Below are 16,508 nucleotides of genomic sequence, written 5' to 3' on the forward strand. Positions count from 1 at the left end.
GTGGTTTTGGACCACTGACTTTGTGGTTAGTAGCCCATTTCATAACCTACTAGACTACCAAGGCTCCTTTGGTTTGGTTTAGCTGTGAACATCACTTTGCCTCTCTGAGCCTGCTTCTTCCCAGTAAATAGGGTTGAGAGTGCCTCCTTCACAGGGCTAGTTTGTGGATTAAATGAGCCAAGGATCTGAAGGGGAAGTTTCAAAGCGGCTATTTCCAGGGGCAGGCAAAGACTCGTGCCCACAATGCCCCATCTTTTCTTCCTAGGGACCAAAGGCTCTTAACTCGTTTCAAGCTTACCTCCTCCACTGGGATGAAGGCGCTGGGCCCCCGAGGGCCTCGCTGCGAGCGGCTCTCCCTGGGCTCCTGGGAAGAGATGCAGCACGGTTAGTCGGTGTAGAGGGAAGACTACGGGGACAGTGAACTCTCCAACCTCCCCTCCTCACGCGAGGGGCCACAGAGCTGTACAGCCATGTCTCTGCAACACCCAGGAGGGAGGGGCCAGTGGGGAGACGGGGCAGAGAGAGACTGCGAAAGGGGGCTAGTTTCACGAGGAGCTGGCCAGGAACCCAGGAGCTCCGGCACTGCTGGGCCGGAAGGGTCTGGGACGCCACCAGGCTGCACATCTCTCGGGGGCCGCCATTTTGGCAGCCCCAAAGAGCCCACACAAGGTACAACCGCTCCCAGTGAGGACAAATGTCTCCAGGCAGCTGCAACCACTCTTACCTGGGTGTCTTTTCTTCCCTCCTTTCGCCTCACAGATTACCATCGGCCCTTGTTGGGACCCCCACCTCAGCCCCACGAAATGGGCTCCGGCCTCCATCACCTGCCCTCTCCTATCCACCCTCTTCCCAGCAGTCAAAGCACCCTTTCTAAAGCACACATCTATCAGCTGGCTTCAGACCCTGCCTCCACCTCTCCCACTCTTCAGGGCCTGGGGATCTTTCCCTGGCCCTCAGGAGGCCCCTCTTCTGTGATCCCGCAATTTTCAGTGTTTTCCTTCACGGGAACACTCTCAGCTAAGTGCCTGTTCTGAGTCTCCTTCCTACCAGACGCCATGTTGTGGAGAGCAGGGGGAGTCTGTCAGATTGGTCTGCGAATGAAGAACACAAAGCAGCGAGTGGAGGGAAGCAGCAGGGTGTCTGCGCAGCACTCGGACCCCAGAGAGGGCCTGTTCCCATCGGCATGCTTTTGAGCCTCTCTGGGCATCCCAGGATAGGAGTCCTGGTGGCACAGAGGTTTAGGTACTAGCCTGCTACCTGCAAGGTCAGCAGTTCAAACCCACAAGCTGCTCCCTGGAAGAGAAGGCTTTCTGCTCACAGAGATTTACAGACCTGGAAACCCACAGGGGCAGTTCTACTCCAGCTCATAGGGTTCCATCAGTCCGAACTGACTCGATGGTAACAAGTTTGAGAACATCCCACTGAATTAACCCCCTAGTCCTAGAACGGGATTCAAGGTATAGATTTATCCCATCCCCATCCCCCCCCCTACACCCCTGCCCCCGCCCCCAATTAATTTGTCTTGTTCATTGGGACAGGAAGGGGCAGGGGAAAGGTGCTCTCAGCCCTGATCTTGGAAATACGTTAGCCATCCAGAAGCCTGCCCCTCATGGGACAGGGACAGTCCCCTCCCCTCGTTAAAACTCAGAATTGGGAGAGGAACCTAGAGGCTCTGTGTGACAAACCAGGTGTATGGGCTGGCTGCTCAGGTCTCCCTCAGTCCACACTGCAGGGGCCTGCCAGTCCGAGCTGGCCCAGGCCCAGCATAGTAACCACCCCAATCCCCAAGCATTCCTTTTGCGGCAAGCCTCCTCCCTCTAAGGGAAAAAGCCCGGCAGCTCAGTCTGGGAGATAAGGATTGCTGACTCCACTAGCTGGGCCTCCCTCCCCCTCAGGGAAGTTAAGGACACATGGAAACCAGGGGGTGGGCCCCCCCCCCACCCCGACGGGCCCCAGGAGGGCCCCACCCCAACCCCCACCTAGGCAGGAAGAAGCCCTGGTACCCCTTCTCACTGCAGAATCTTCCCCGGAGCTGCCAACTGGAGGAGCTGGTATCTGTTGTTCTAAAAGTGAAGGGTCTGGCTCTACCAACAATTTTAGCCCTAATCACTACACCAGCTATTATCATCATCATTACCATAAAGTGCAGATAGAAGATACAGGCTCTGGACACAACTGCCTGAGCTCAAATTACAATTCTACCACCTGATACCTGCTAGCTATGTGAACTTATTTCCTTACCAAATAATGAGGATAATAGTACCTCTTCTTACCGAGTAGTCATGAAACTTAATGAGATGATGCTTAGTACCTGGATCCCAGGAAGTACTTAATAAAAGTCAGCAACCATTAGCCTCCTTGCAATTTCAAAGAAGGGCTTCTAAACCCAAATCCTATAAAGTTAGTAGTCCCTTTATTCATGGGGGACGTGTTATAAGACTCCCAAGGGATGCCTAAAACTGTGGATAGTATACTGAACCCTGTATATACTATGTTTTTCCCTATGCATTATAGGGCAGTACCCAGAATGCTGCCAGGGTGTGGTGTGCCCACTCACCCAAATGTGCCCAGCAGAGGAGAAAGCCTAGAGGGGGCAAGATAGGGAGAAATTTCACTGTGCTACTAAGAAGGGCATGAGATTTAAATATTTTTGGACTATGGTTGATGGCAGGTAACTGAACCCCCAAAGAGCAAAACCACAGATAAGGTGTGTGTGTGGGGGGCTACTGTATTAGAATCCCTGGGAGAAGTTCTCCTCCCCAAAATGCTGATAGCCAGGCCCCGCCCCTATAAGGCAGGGTAGAACTGCCCCCCTTGTGGGTTGCTGAAGCTGCAAAACTTTACAGGAGCAGACTGCCTCCTTTTTCTCCAGAGGAGTCAGTGGTGGAGTTGAACTGTTGACCTTGCAGTTAGCAGTCCAACGTATACAAGTTCTATAAAGCTAATGAAATACAGCGATGAGGCAGTGCTTTGGTGCCGTGGTGTGTTTGAGCTTGAGTTGACAGGGAAAACCCCTTTGGGCGTGATTTTTGAGCTGATACCTAAATGATGAGAAAACAGCAAAGCCAGGCTTGTAAAGTTAAGCTTTGGGGCCATGGGGAGAGAGCAGGGTCAGCATTCCAAGCAGTTGTACCAGACAGTGTGATTATAATCCATGGCTCTAAAATTCTGGATGATTCTCTAACCTTGACACCAGACTCCAGGGGAAACTGACACCTCTTCTCCCAGCCTGGAGCGTCATCAGTTTCTGCCTAGTCACTTCTGACTCATGGGATCCTACGTGGCAGCGGAGGTGAAGTGCTCCCTCCGCAGGGTTTTCAAAATTGTAACCTTTCAGAAGCAGACCATAGGCTCGTTTTTCTAAGGAGCCTCTGGGTGGGTTTGAACCGCCAGCCTTTCAGCGAGTGGTCAAGCGCTTAACCTTTTCTACCACCCAGAGACCCTGTTCCTGGGATAGAGGGTCCATGAGGACAAGCAACCACACCAACGACTGTTGCCAAAGCATCGGGTTCTCTCTCAATCACCGCCCACACTGTCAAGGAAGGAGCTAGTACCAAACTAGTTAACCAGATATTGTCAAGCCAATTCCAACTCCCGGTCAGCCCCTTCAATGCTGAGCAGAAGTGCCGTCTACAGATTTTCAGAGCTCGTCAGTTTTCAGGCCCAGACCCCCAGGCCTTTTATGCCAAGTGTCTTTCTGAGGGCTCAAACTGCCATCCTCTTGGGTAGCAGCGTGCGTGAATCACCAGCTGTGTCATGCACAGACTCCTAGGAAGGACCACCGCCCTCATGTACAGATGAGGAATAAGTAATGCTCTGAGATGACAAGTGAAGTCACTCACACCACTCCAGCTGGGAATCAGTGAACAGCCGGATTCGGATTCTTAGTCTCGGAACTCTCGAGGTCTCAACAGCCCCCAGCTTTCACACCTGGGCTTCCCCAGAAATGAAAGGCCCTGGCCTCTGTCCACGAGCCCAGGGTTCCACTGGCCAGAAACGCAGCACCTTGTGCCACACTATGCTGTTTCTCAACTTGAGGACACATACCGAATTTAGGTTCCTCTGGTTACCCCAGTGTCACACACACGGTCACTAGAACTTTCTGTGGTGAAACAATGGTTGGTCTCTATACTGACCAATAAACATGGTCACTTTTAACCACCGTGGCTAAGCATTTGAAATGCAACTAAAGAACTTCATTTGTATCTGTATCTGAAGAGCCACATTGGCTAGGGGCTACATACTGGACGGTGCAGGCTCACGACATCAGATAAAGGCGTGATCCCCACCTCTACTTTACAGAGGAAGAAAATGAAACCCTGAGGGGGCCAGGTGCAGTGGCCATGCGAGTGCAGCGAGTGTGGAGCAAGTTGTAAAAAGAGGACAATCACCGAAGCCCAGTGCCTGACTCCTAACGTAGGCTCACACTGACCTTTTAGATCAGCCTGGGCGCTGTGCACGGGTTCCACTCAATCGGCACAGCAGCTTTTTCAGAGGGGAGACCTCGGTGCTCACAAGTAAGGATTACGGTTCCAAAGGTTAAGCACCAACTGAGAAGTGGCCAAGCAGCCCTGGTGTAGAACGATCTGATCGTCAGCTTCCCTAAAGATGTACTGCCTTGAGAACCCTTCGCGGGCTCTACTGTACCCTAAAGGATGACTATGAGTTGGAATCAGCCCGACAGCAACGGGGTAGGTCATGGGTTTCTTGTGTGTATGTGAGAAGTGGCCGATGTGTGATTTGACCCCAGTTCTGTCTCGTAACCAAGGTCCTTTCTACTCCTCGTGGAGTGGGCCCAGGCCTGAAGACAGACTCTAGCTCCGTGTGGCTTCCCACGGTTCTGTACAGCCCTGGCCTGTGACTCCCAGCAGGACTGAGGGACAGGCACCTGCTAAACCACTCTGCTGGCCCCATTATGCTCACAGGCTGTTCTGGTCATCTGAATGGATCTCGCCTGGGTTTACACCTGAGAGGAAGATACAGCCAAGCAACTGACCTATGATCCAGATAGATCAGGATGGAAGGGTGGGGGCAGGGCACCATACACCTATATGCCCACCAAGTACTGGGCACTAAGCTAAGTGTTTACACATGTGATCTTGCTGACTCTCCACAAGCACCCTGGGTAATTGTTCATGTTACCCTTTCTTTAGAAACAGGTCGCTATGCCTCAGAAAGGTGCTATTCTCAAAAGGTACAAGCTCAGATCTGACTTCAAAGCCTGCATAGTTCACAAGGGTCAGCTAAGCCATTATGGGGAAAATAGCTATGAGCACTTATTAGGCTAAGAGCAGTGCTGGGCTGGGGATGAGACCTGCACGGTGAGGTTTCTGCCTCCGGGTGTTTCTAGCCCAGCGAGGGAGATGACAAGAAATGCTTAATTATACAAATGTGTGACTACAACTGGGATAAAGGCTCCCAGGCAGGTGCAAGGGGGTATGAAGTGGATATACAAAGGGACCTTATCTGATGGAGAGCAAAGTGAAGTTGGAGGCAGGGCTCTGAAATGATTCAAGCATCTTCGGCCAGGGTTGGAGAACAGAAACCTGAACAGGCCTAAGTTTTTAAAATTTGGGTGGTGTAGAACATTCATCGGAGGAGGAAAATTTATGGATCCAAGCCCTGGAATGGGCAACTCAGAAGAGCCTTAATGAGACCTTTCAGGAGCCCAATGCAGGAGACTGGCTCATTGCCAAGACTGGGGAGAGCAGATACACATTCAAAGCTGCAGTCAGCCACCGTCTCTGAGCTGGACACCCGTTGTTTTTGACTCGTCTGGTCAAGAGATGTGGTTGCTTTGCAACACACAACCCACGCGCACAGAGATTAAGTTTCGGACAGGACTTCAACCCATAACTTTTCCCCTTCTGCTTGGTGTTTGGTGGTCCACCCACATTTACCATCCTCAGGGCCATTCCAGTGTCACTGGCTTGGCCATGGCTAAACTGAGCTGAATTTGTTTCAAAGCTCGGGTTTGAGGAAGTCATTCCATAGCCCCCAAAGGGTCTGAAATATACGACCTACCAGCACTCAAGTGAAGCCCTTGGAACTTACTGGAGCGTCACACATCTAAAGGCCTCTACTCCCTGAAAAAGTATGTGGTGAAGTCATGAGGAGTTGAGGGGCTTCGTACCTGAGTCTCCAATAAGACCTTGGGCACCAGGCTCTATGAGATCAACAGCACTCTGCCTCCTTCTAAGGACCCTTGTTTAAGTCATACCTCCTTCCCATGGTCCATTTCTTCTCACAGAGGCCACAAGCTTGCCCCTACTGCTGGCAAGGGCTTTCCCTCGCAAGGCTACTGCCTCATAGCCTGCCCTCATCACCTGAGGCACTCCCTACTCCACTGTCCCAGAGAGGGCCAGCAGGGTCCACTCAGGCACCCCTTTGTGAGATATTGAGGCAAAGGACATTTGTGTCATGGTCACATTCTCATAAGTTAGTACGTTTAATGTCGTCACCATGTTCCGGGCACTGTGCTTTGATCTCCCTTTAGATTCTCAGCAAATTCTCCTATTGTGCCCCCATGCTAAGACAGTGATGACTTGACCCAAGTCACATGGTGAGGGAGTGGGAGCACTGGAACCTGTTCCCTCTGGGTCCAGTGCCCAGGTGCTCTCAGTGATAACATGATTTCCATCCTTTCACAAAGAAAGAAACAGAGTCGAGACTACAGTGACTTGGTCAGAACCAAAGAGCTGAGGAGGAACAAGAGTAGGGGTCATTCTTTCCCAAGGAAATCCTGAACCATGGTCCAAACACAGAAAACGGCCCCACTGCGGGGGAGTCCATTCTGAGCCATAGCGACCGAGAGGACAGAGAACTGCTCCATCAGGTTTCCAAGACTGTAATCTTGACAGAGAATTCATAGTCATCCAGTGTTGAGCGTTCAACTGCTGACACAAGAAAACTCAGCAATTCTATCCCACCACCCACTCCACCAGATTCCAAACCCAACCCACTGCTTTTAAGTCAAGGCAGCGCAGAACTGCCCTACATCCGCAGCTGAGCTCTTAGCCAGCCCAAACCAAAAGACCAAGCTCACTGACGTCAAGTCCATTCTGACCCATAGTGCCCCTCTAGGACCAAACAGAACTGCTCGTAGCTTTCCAAGAAAGAGTGCGACCGTTTACAGGAGTAGAAAGCCTTATCTTTCTCCCTTGGAGGGGCCCGTGGTTTCAAATGGCTGACTTTGCAGTTAGCAGCCCAATGAGTAATCCACTATGTGTGTCACCAGGGCTCCTACTGCACCACCAGGGTTCCTTAAATCACAGTAGGGGACGGCTAAACTCAAGCTAACAGAAACCCCGACCCAAATCATCTATGGCTGCAGCATCAACAACAACACACAAACCTATTGTCAAGCCCGTTTCAACTCACGGCAAAGCCCAGGTTGGGTTTCTGAGGCCGAAAATGGGAGCAGATCACCTCATCTTTATCCTGGGAATTGCCTGGCGGGTTTGGAGCGCAGCTCTTGAGGTTAGCAGGCCAATGCTTACCCTACAGCTCCAGAGCCTCAAAAACTATGTGGCCCAGAAAAGGGGGTAGATTTCCACCACCCATCTTAGGCCTAGCATTCCTCTGGTCCCCAGTCCAAGCAACTCACCTGCTCCCTGATTCCCTGGAAACAAAAGAAACAAGCAAAACTCTGAGGTGGCAAGCACCATCTGAAATCCTAGGGGCACCCAAGCCGAAGAACCTCTCCCTGAGCCCTTCCTAGGTCTCCATTTTCTTGTTCTGTAAAATGGGGCTGCAATATTGCTCACACGCTGCTGATTTAGTCCTGAGCACTCAGAGAAAATGCAGGCCGACCATCTAAACCCAACATGGCCAAACGCATGGCGGCTGAGTCCATTTTGACTCCTACGGGCCAATAGGACAAAATAGAACCCACCCCAGTGTTTCCGCTGCTGCAAATCCTTATGCAAGCAGACTGCCACATCTTCTCCTGACTGGTGGACTGGATCCACCGTGCTTTCCGCTAGCAGCTGCCCGCTACAACCCCTGCATCGCTACGGTCGCCTATGCCTGGCATCTGTTGTTAGGCGCTTTTGAGTCGCTTCCGACTCAGAGCAACCCGATGTACTGCATCTAGTCCGTCCTGGCATCTGGTAGGTCCGCTATCGCTAATTGCTAAATTATACCCAACCTTATTACTAGCTTTACTGCAAAGCCCTCAGGGCATTGCCTAAGGGGACACGGAGGATCCCTTCCAAACAAACTTCTGGGCCACCAGCCCACTTAGAGGGGCACAGCCTAAAGTGTCTTAGGTTTCAGGAGCGCAGCCTATTTCCCCACCCCAAGCCCCTCTCCCGCCAGCTTTGACGACGGCCGCGGGCCGGGCAGCTAGCCAAGCCCCCGGGAGCGCCCGTGGCCCCGCCCCCTCTCGCCGCTGACCGCCCCTCCTCCAAATCTGGGGGTGCCGTTGGGGCAGGGGTGGCGGGAAAGGGACCGAGTCGGCCTTCGGGAGCCAGTCCCAGGTGCTCGACTTCGGGCGCTGGGGGATCGGAGCGGGAACGTGTCCTAGAAAGAGTCCTCTGCCCGCCGGCCCCCACCAAGGGAAGGGACTCAGCGGAAGGGGGCGGGGAGGAGGAGTGGTCGGGCCGCTCCGGCCGGGATTTGCCTGGACTTGAAGACGCTCTCGACGAGAGACCGAACGCGAGAGGACCTCGGGAAGGCTCCCTTCTCATTGGCTGGGGGTCCGAGCGAGCCGGGGAGGGCTGCACAGCCCGAGGGAGAGGGGGAAGGGGCGTCGAGGGCCGAGGCTGCCAGTTGATGCAACCCTCGCCCCGGGTTACGCTCTTCACTCCCGTCCCCGAGCCCGGGGGTCGCACTGACTTCTCTCGGGACGGCCCGCCGCTCGGACACGGCCCGGGCTTCCAGGGAAGGGCAGCGTCGCTCGGCCTCCACTTACCTCTCCGACCTCAGCGCCGCCGCCGCTCCGGGCGAACGGCAGGTAGCCCTTGAGCTCGGGGCCACCCTCGGAGCCCGCAACGATCATGGTGTGCCTAGATCGAGCCGCGGCTCGCCAACGACCTGTGCACCAGAGCGGGGGCTTGGACGGACACGAAGGAAGCCAGGACCCGGGGCAGCACGGTAGGTTCTAGAACCTTGACGTGCCTCTCGAGGCTCCAGGACGCTCTGGAAGCCAGGAATCCGAGAACGGCCGCTGCTGCGCTGAACTCTCCGCCAGCCCCGCTTCTGGAACAGCGATTGGCTTCCGGCTACTGCCACTGGTCGCGGCTAGGGGTTTTCTCACGGCCCGGAGCGCCTCGGAAGCCCGCAGTGGCCAGCGCTGCTCGCGAACCCAACGCTCCTCAGCATCCCCGCCGCGGAACTGCCAGCGCTCTCTGGGCTCTGACACCAGCAGCACCGTTCAGCCCGCTGCGGTCCCCGGAGGAGGGCGGGGACACAAAAGCCCCGCGCCCCAGCCAATCAGATGCCTGTTTCCCGGGGAGGCGGGGCCGTCACCTCCCCCTGGAGTCGACTACTCAGCCAATCGGCACAGGGAAATGCCCGGGAACTCTGGGAGCTGTAGTCGGCCGGGACGAATGCTGCAAACTTTTGCAAGCGGGTTTAGTCAGAGCACAGGCAATAGGAGACCAGAGTGACGGGCCGGAGAGTCATTAGTACTGTATGATGAAACGGGACTTCACCGGGCTGGACCTAAGAGCCGGTTGTGAAATCCCCCCCAAAATGCGTCCTTCATTTTTTTTTAGTTCCTGGAGGGGACTGGTTAGGGTTAGGAAGGTTTGGAGGTTTGGCCCACTTCCTCCACGGTTGCTAATTATAGATCTGAACATCAGATCTTTGGATGTCTGAGGGCACAGCCCTGTACCCCCTGGCCAACAGGAGGACTCCTCCTTCAAATGTACCCGGCACTGGGGAAACCACCCTATTTGTGAAGTCTGGAAAAAGCTTTCATTCATCGAAATGTATTGGCAAACCATGTCTAACCGCAAGCCCTGTTGCTGCAGTTTCCTCCATCTGCTCCCTTGGCCCTCAGGCGGCCTGCCACCCCGGCCAGCCATCTTGGAACTCAGTGACTAGGTGTTGTGCTAGTTCTCGTCTCTCCTCTCTCTTTCCCTCTGGCCACTCCTCTGACTTCTCTTTCTCCTCCCACTCCCTGAAACGTGGGTGTTCCCCTAAGTTTCTGTTTGTACCCCTCTCCTTTGCATGCACACTCTCCCTCCCTGTTCTCATCCACTTCCTGGCCTTCGACTCTCCTTTTGCAGGGAAGCCACCCCACCAGTGCCTCAGACCTGCACTCGTTTTGCCCTGCCGGCCTCACAGGTTCGCAAGTTTTGTGTAGTCTCTCTTTTCGTCGCCATTTGAAAGTCATTATTTACTCTGGATGTGGATCCTGGTGGTGGAGGAATGGGCTAGATGACCCCCAAGGTCCTCTCTTTGAATCTAGAATTATGATTCCAAAGATGAGCCTCAGACTTGGTCTCCAGCGTCTAGCTTTTACGGAGAAGGAAAATAATGGCATTTTCCCTTGAGTCCCAAGACACTTGGGCTAGGTCATTATTATGACACTTGCCATTCTCGACTTTGTATTGTAATTTTCTGTGTATATATCTCATCTGATCCTGTTGATTATGAGTTCCTTGAAGGCAGGGTCCACATTTTGACATCTTTGTCTCCTGCCCTATGGCCTCCTAGCACAATGCCCTGCCAATAATAGTCCTTTGGTCATTGACACTTCTTTTGCATTGAATACCCTTCTAAATCTCCTTATGTCAAGATTCGACTTTTATTGAAAAAGTTTACTCTGTAGCGTCAATGTCCAGATCAGAGAGCTTTGGTGGTATTTCATCAGCTACAGAACAAAGGTCAACCCCCTAGGCTCACATTCATGGCTTGCCAAGACTTGCCTCAACTTACCTTTCCAGTCTTACCTGCCATACTCACGTTCCTCATTTGACCTTTAAGTTGTTCTCTCCGTAAATCTCTGCTCATTAAAATCCTACCCAGAATTCAATCCCTTCATTTTGTGTTTGTGGCCTCAGGAAGACTTCCAACTGTCACTTCCTCTGGAAGGTGTTGCTTCCTATAGTTCAGCTGAAAGTAGTTCACCTACTCAACTCCTTTAACACCTTGTTTCTACCTCCTTATACCATTTCAGGACTCCCACAGGAGCTTTGTTACCATGTCTATATGGCTCAGCCCCCTCCCTCCAACTAACAATGGAATATGTCATAGGCCATTTTTACAAAGGGAGGGAGCTCAAAAATGGACTCCACCAGGCTGGGCCAGAGCTCCTTTAAGGTAGAACTGTCTAATTCTCTGTATTCCCCACTAGCATGCAGTGGCGCCTCTGTAAATATTTTGAGGTAATGAGTTTTAATTACTCTCTTCTGTAGAATAAGCCTTCAGAATCTTCAAGGAAGTGACTCAGTCATTCCCATGACTTCACTTACAAAGTTAGTAATGTGGTGAGCGGGAAAAGCAGAGATACTGATGTTCGAAAGTGGATGCTCTTTTGTGACGTGGTCTCCAAGGGAGACTGTACGTGCCAGAGACACCAGCATCAGTCCAGGATAGGCCCCCGTTGTTTCATGTAACGCTCACTACAACTCCCTGAGGTTGGCATTAGGCTCCCATTTGACAGACGATGAAACCAAGGTTCAAAAAGTGTAGTGACTGAGGCCAGATAGCTCTGTAATCAGTTGAGCAAAGGATTTCAAACCCAGGCATGAATGACCCTAAAGTGGAAACACCACTAAGGAGAGGTGGAGCATGTGAGAAGCAGGCTGGCATAAGACACAGATGCTCAGGGCAGAATTCCAATATATCAATTGGGAGCAAGAAGTGTAACTCTGGGGTAGCTTATGCACATCCCTTCTTGTCAAAGAACCTCCATGAAAAGCCAAGTTATTGTCTGAAGGTGACGGGACAGCTGGAATCTGAGCAAAAGGAACCAGAGAAAAGGTGAATCATTGAAATGGTTCCACTCAGGACAAACCTGCTGGTCAGGGCTCTGACTCCTTTCCTCCCTCTCAGGTTCAGTAAGTACTTTGACCATCTAGTCACTAGTGTATTCTAGTGTATGCTGAGCAGGACAGACGCTGAACGTGCTTGGCTGCGATCTAAAAGGTTGCTGGCCTGAGTTCATCTAGAGGCACCTTGGGAGGAAGGCTTGACTGTCCTCTTCCAACAAACCAGCCATGGAAAACCGTATGCGGCCCAGTTCTATGCTGAGGTCTCCATGAGTTGGAAATGACTCAATAGAAACTAGTGAGTGTACACCAGGCACTGTGCTGGGCTCTGGAAATGCAGTAATGGAGCTTTCTGGCCAAGAAGGTGTGGCCTGGTGACACAGGGTAGACACATCCTCCCCTCCCCACCCCCACCGCCTTCTGCCTTTTGTTTTCCCCTCCTCTTTGTCTTGTGTTTTGAGCTCAGTGAAGATCTCCTGTTGTCAGACTCCTGCTCTCTTGCATAAGCCGTGTTGAGGCTGCTGATTGGCCAGACCTTTTTTTGTTCTTCTCTCGCATTCCAGTCCTGAAAACTATCTAGATTTGGCTTGAAATGTTTCTGAGGTGCCAGACCCTCTCTCAGAAGAATGGCCCTGCTGGTGTGCTTTCTTCAAGTCTGTTTTCACATTTCCTCGGTTAATTCTGGGGTCCTGGTACTACACTGCTCTTATAGCTTGGCCATTCCCGGAGCTGGGATTTATCACCCTGGAGGCCATTCTTCATCCTGTTCTTGCTTCTGCCCTCTCCCGCCGTCAGCTCAGAGCACAGTGCTAGTGATCAGGGCAGCTTTCAGGAAAAGCAGCCCAATCCCATCCAGGTGTGATAAAGCCAAAGAAAGACCCACCCTCCTGGTTTATTCACACACACGTTCATTTAATTACTTATTAAGCAAGTCCTGTGCTGGATGCTGAGGGAGAGGCTTCCCCCACCTGGCTGACAGGTCAATTGTCAAGCTTGAAAGCCACCGCTGGAGGCGTCTGGAGTTGCCCTTCGAGGGGGTAGGCTTCGGAGACTCTGGGGGATGAAGCCAACTCTTTCCTGGGTCAAATGGGGCAGAAGGAGTGGCGCCCAGGAATGAGGAAACTCCGGTGCTAGTGTGGAACTGAGGGCGTGCCCCGAGGTCCTCACGGGGGTCGCTCCCGAAAAGGTCAGCCGTTCGAAATCACCAGCCGCTCCTCGGGAGACGACGCGGCTTTGCACTCCCGCGGAGAGGGGCCGTCTCGGAAAGCCACGTTGAGGGTCGCTGTGAGGCCGCTCGGAGGCGAGGGCAGGGGGTTCGGTTCACTCACTTGGAAAATAAAGGAATTGAAACGAGCCCTCCCGAGTCCCAGTGGGCGATGCTGTCTCTTGGCTGAAAATCGAGGACAGAAACTCCCCGCTGGAGGAGCTCCCCGCCGAGCGAGCCCTCAGCGCCCCCTGCAGGTCGGACCCCCGCAGCCCAGCCAGCACCTTCAGCCGCTTGGGAGTTTATAGGGTTGACAGGGGCCTTGTCTCCGCGGGAGGTCCTGGAAAGAGGCCAGGTCACAGCTAAACACAGACGGTGTGGTTACAGAACATTCCCCTGCTGTCAACAAGGACCAACCCACCGCCATTGAGTCGATTCTGACGCATAATGAACCTGTAAGGACAGACTAGAGCAACTCCCCAGCGTGTCAGGGATGGGGAGCAAACAGCAGCATCTTTTTCTCACCAGCAGGGACCAGACTCCCCAAAGACTAGCCTGGGTGCACTTCCGCTCCTCAGGGGTGTAACTTACTCCTTGCTCTTGTAGAATGGAAGGCTGAAGCACTGAGAGGAAAGAATTTGCCCAAGGTCACTAAGCAAGCTGACCAGAGAGATACTAGAACCCAGGGGTCCAGACCCCCAGTCCAGGGCCACATGCACTCTAATAGGCTGTGCCAGCACCCTCACATTTCCAGAAAGAACTCTCTTGGCCCTGGTGCATTCCTGTCTTTCTTCTGCGCCATTCTACTCTTAGAGGCCCTATACATCCCCAGAGAGCCACTCTGCAATGACCCTGGCCTCCATCTTGTTCCATCTTGCCCTAATCCCCAAACACTTTCATTGTACTAAAAAAAAAAAAAAGTCAGGATATCTAAATTGAAGTTTCTAGTCTTAACCCTTACTGTGTGAACCTGGACAAGTTAAATCACTTTTCTGAAGCTTTTCCTCCTGTGCATGAATAGGAGGTAAAATTTACTTCCTAGGGTTCTTACGAGGTTGAGAGCTAATGTATACAAATCCCTTCATAAGACTTGATGTAGAATAAGTATTGTTCTTATTCTAACGCATCTAGCCTAGTGATGCTCATGTCCAAAAAAAAGAAGATGGCTTTCTGGCCAATATGACAAGATTCCTATTTGTGCCCACTCCAAAGAAAAGTGAGTCAACAGAATGTGGAAGTAATTGTACGGCAGCATTAAGCTCACATGCAAGTAAAATTTGACTACAGATAATTCAAAAATGATTGCACCAGTACAGGGTATTGCTAGAAGTTCAAGTTAGAATCAGTAGAGGATGTGAGTCACAGATATCATTGCTGGGATCACATGGATCATAGCTGAAAGCAGAGAATGCCAGAAAGATGTTGATATGCATGTTATTGAGTATGCAAAGGTATTCAACTGTGTGGATCATAACCGATTATGGATAACATTTCAAAGAATGTTAATTCCAGAAACTTAAGTGTGCTCATGTGGAATTTGTATAAACCAAGAGGCAGTCATTCACGAAAGCAGAAAAGGTGTGTATCAGGGTAGTAGCCTTTCACCACATTTATTTAATCTGTATACTGAGCAAGTATTCTGAGAAGATGGACTATATGGAGAATGCATTAACAACGTACAATATATGCAGATACATACTCTTGCTTGCTGAAAGCAAACAGGACTTGAAGCAGTTACTGATGAATAAATATTAAAGACCCATAGCTTTGAGTATGGATAACACATCAACATAAAAACAAACAAAAAAAGCCTTTACAACTTGATCAATAAGCAACATCATTTGAAAAACTGAGAAAAGATTAATATTGTCAAAGATTTCATATTAGTTGGGCCCACAACCAATGTTCATGGAGCAGCAGTCTAAAAAATCAAATGTTGCATGGCTTTGGGCAAATCTGCAAAACACCTTTGTAAAGTGCTAAAAAGCATAGATGTCAGTTTGAGGACTAAGGTGTGCCTGACCCAAGCCTGGTATATTCAATTGCCTAGTATGCATGTATTAGATGGACAACGACTACAGAAGACAGAAGAATCGATGCCTTTGACTTATGGTGCTGGTGAAGAATATCGAATATACCATGGACTGCCCAAAGAACAAACAGCCAGGGAAGTACAGCCAGGATGCGTCTTAAAAGGGAAGTTGGTAAGAATTCATCTCCCGTATTGTGGACAGGTATCAGGAGAAGGACATTGTACTTGGTAGAGAGTCAGTGGGAAAAGAGGCAGACCGTCAACGGTATGTATTTACACAGTGGTTGCAATCCTGGGCTCAAAGAAAGAAAGATATTGAAGATAGCACAGGCAGGACAGTTTCATTGTGTTAATCATAGTCGCTGTGTTTCAGAACTGACTCTTGGACACCTAACAACAGACCAGTGACTGCCCGTGTTAAGGAAAGGTGGCCATTACCATGAATATTTAAGTTTGGTGCACGGAACCTGGGCCTTAGCTGCATCTTAATAAATGGTGGCTAGCACTGCTCCAGGTTTGATCTAAGGGCACCCAGTTCCTTTGCAGCCCTTTTTTTTTTTCTCCCAGCGAAAACTGCAGCACTTGTTTTTGCTCAGCAACAGGCTCCCCTTACGTAAGCGACCACAGTCAATCAGCTGGAAGGTGGGCGGGGTTTTCGGGCACCCAATAGCAGCCCTCAGCCGTGAGCCGGCTAGGCCTGCGCTGGTTTCCAGGCAGCTTCAGAAACCAAAGCCGTTCGTCGGGCGGAGTCTCCCCGTTCTCCCGGCTCGCCCTACCAACGGGGCTCTGATTGGTGCAGGCTCGGCGCCCCGCCCCGCCCCTCGCTCCTCCCCGCGCCGCCTTGGCGTGAGGAGCCCGGGACTATGCAGTCCGCTTAATTTGTCCCCCCACCTTTTTTTTTTCTATTTTCCTCACTATTTAGTGAACTTTTGGGTTTAGTTTTGTTTCCCCCCTAAACATAGTAATTCATTTCTACAGGTTTTTATTGTAGAAAATTTGAAAAACAAAGAAAAAGTAGGAGGGTTAAAAAAAGAAAGAACCCGAAGCGATCATTTTCGGCTGTTTTTCAAGCTCTCTGCCCTGACCTGGAATTGACTTCTGTTCTTTGCTCTCTTGTTGTAAAAACATAAAACTGGAAGGGCTCAAAATGCCCATCAAAGGGGACGGGCTCAAGTCACAAGCAGTTTGGTCCCCTCCAGGGCAGCACAGAAGCCCAACGAGGTACTGGGGATGGACGTTCGGTTAAAACGAGACCCGGGCACTGGGCACGGGGCGTGCTTCTGACGGTCTCGGAGATCTCACACACACACACACACAGACCCGGGCACCG

General features: G+C 51.5%; 1 protein-coding gene across 1 annotated transcript in view; it reads right to left on the reverse strand.

Annotated features, from left to right (window-relative positions):
- The window catches only part of SESN2 (sestrin 2), a 19,933-nt gene extending 10,618 nt beyond the window's left edge, over window positions 1-9,315 (reverse strand). The window contains exons 1-2 of the mRNA XM_004705056.2: window positions 8,915-9,315; window positions 299-364 (exon numbers count right to left, since the gene is read on the reverse strand). Coding sequence (XP_004705113.1) covers window positions 299-364; window positions 8,915-9,001 — 153 coding nt within the window. The 5' untranslated portion in view covers window positions 9,002-9,315. The remainder of the gene's footprint in view (window positions 1-298; window positions 365-8,914) is intronic.
- Between the last annotated feature and the right edge of the window lie 7,193 nt (window positions 9,316-16,508).

This window comes from Echinops telfairi, unplaced genomic scaffold, assembly GCF_000313985.2.
Source record: "Echinops telfairi isolate 266 unplaced genomic scaffold, ASM31398v2 ScPeMD7_7457;HRSCAF=8495, whole genome shotgun sequence".
NCBI classification, from domain to species: domain Eukaryota; kingdom Metazoa; phylum Chordata; class Mammalia; order Afrosoricida; family Tenrecidae; genus Echinops; species Echinops telfairi.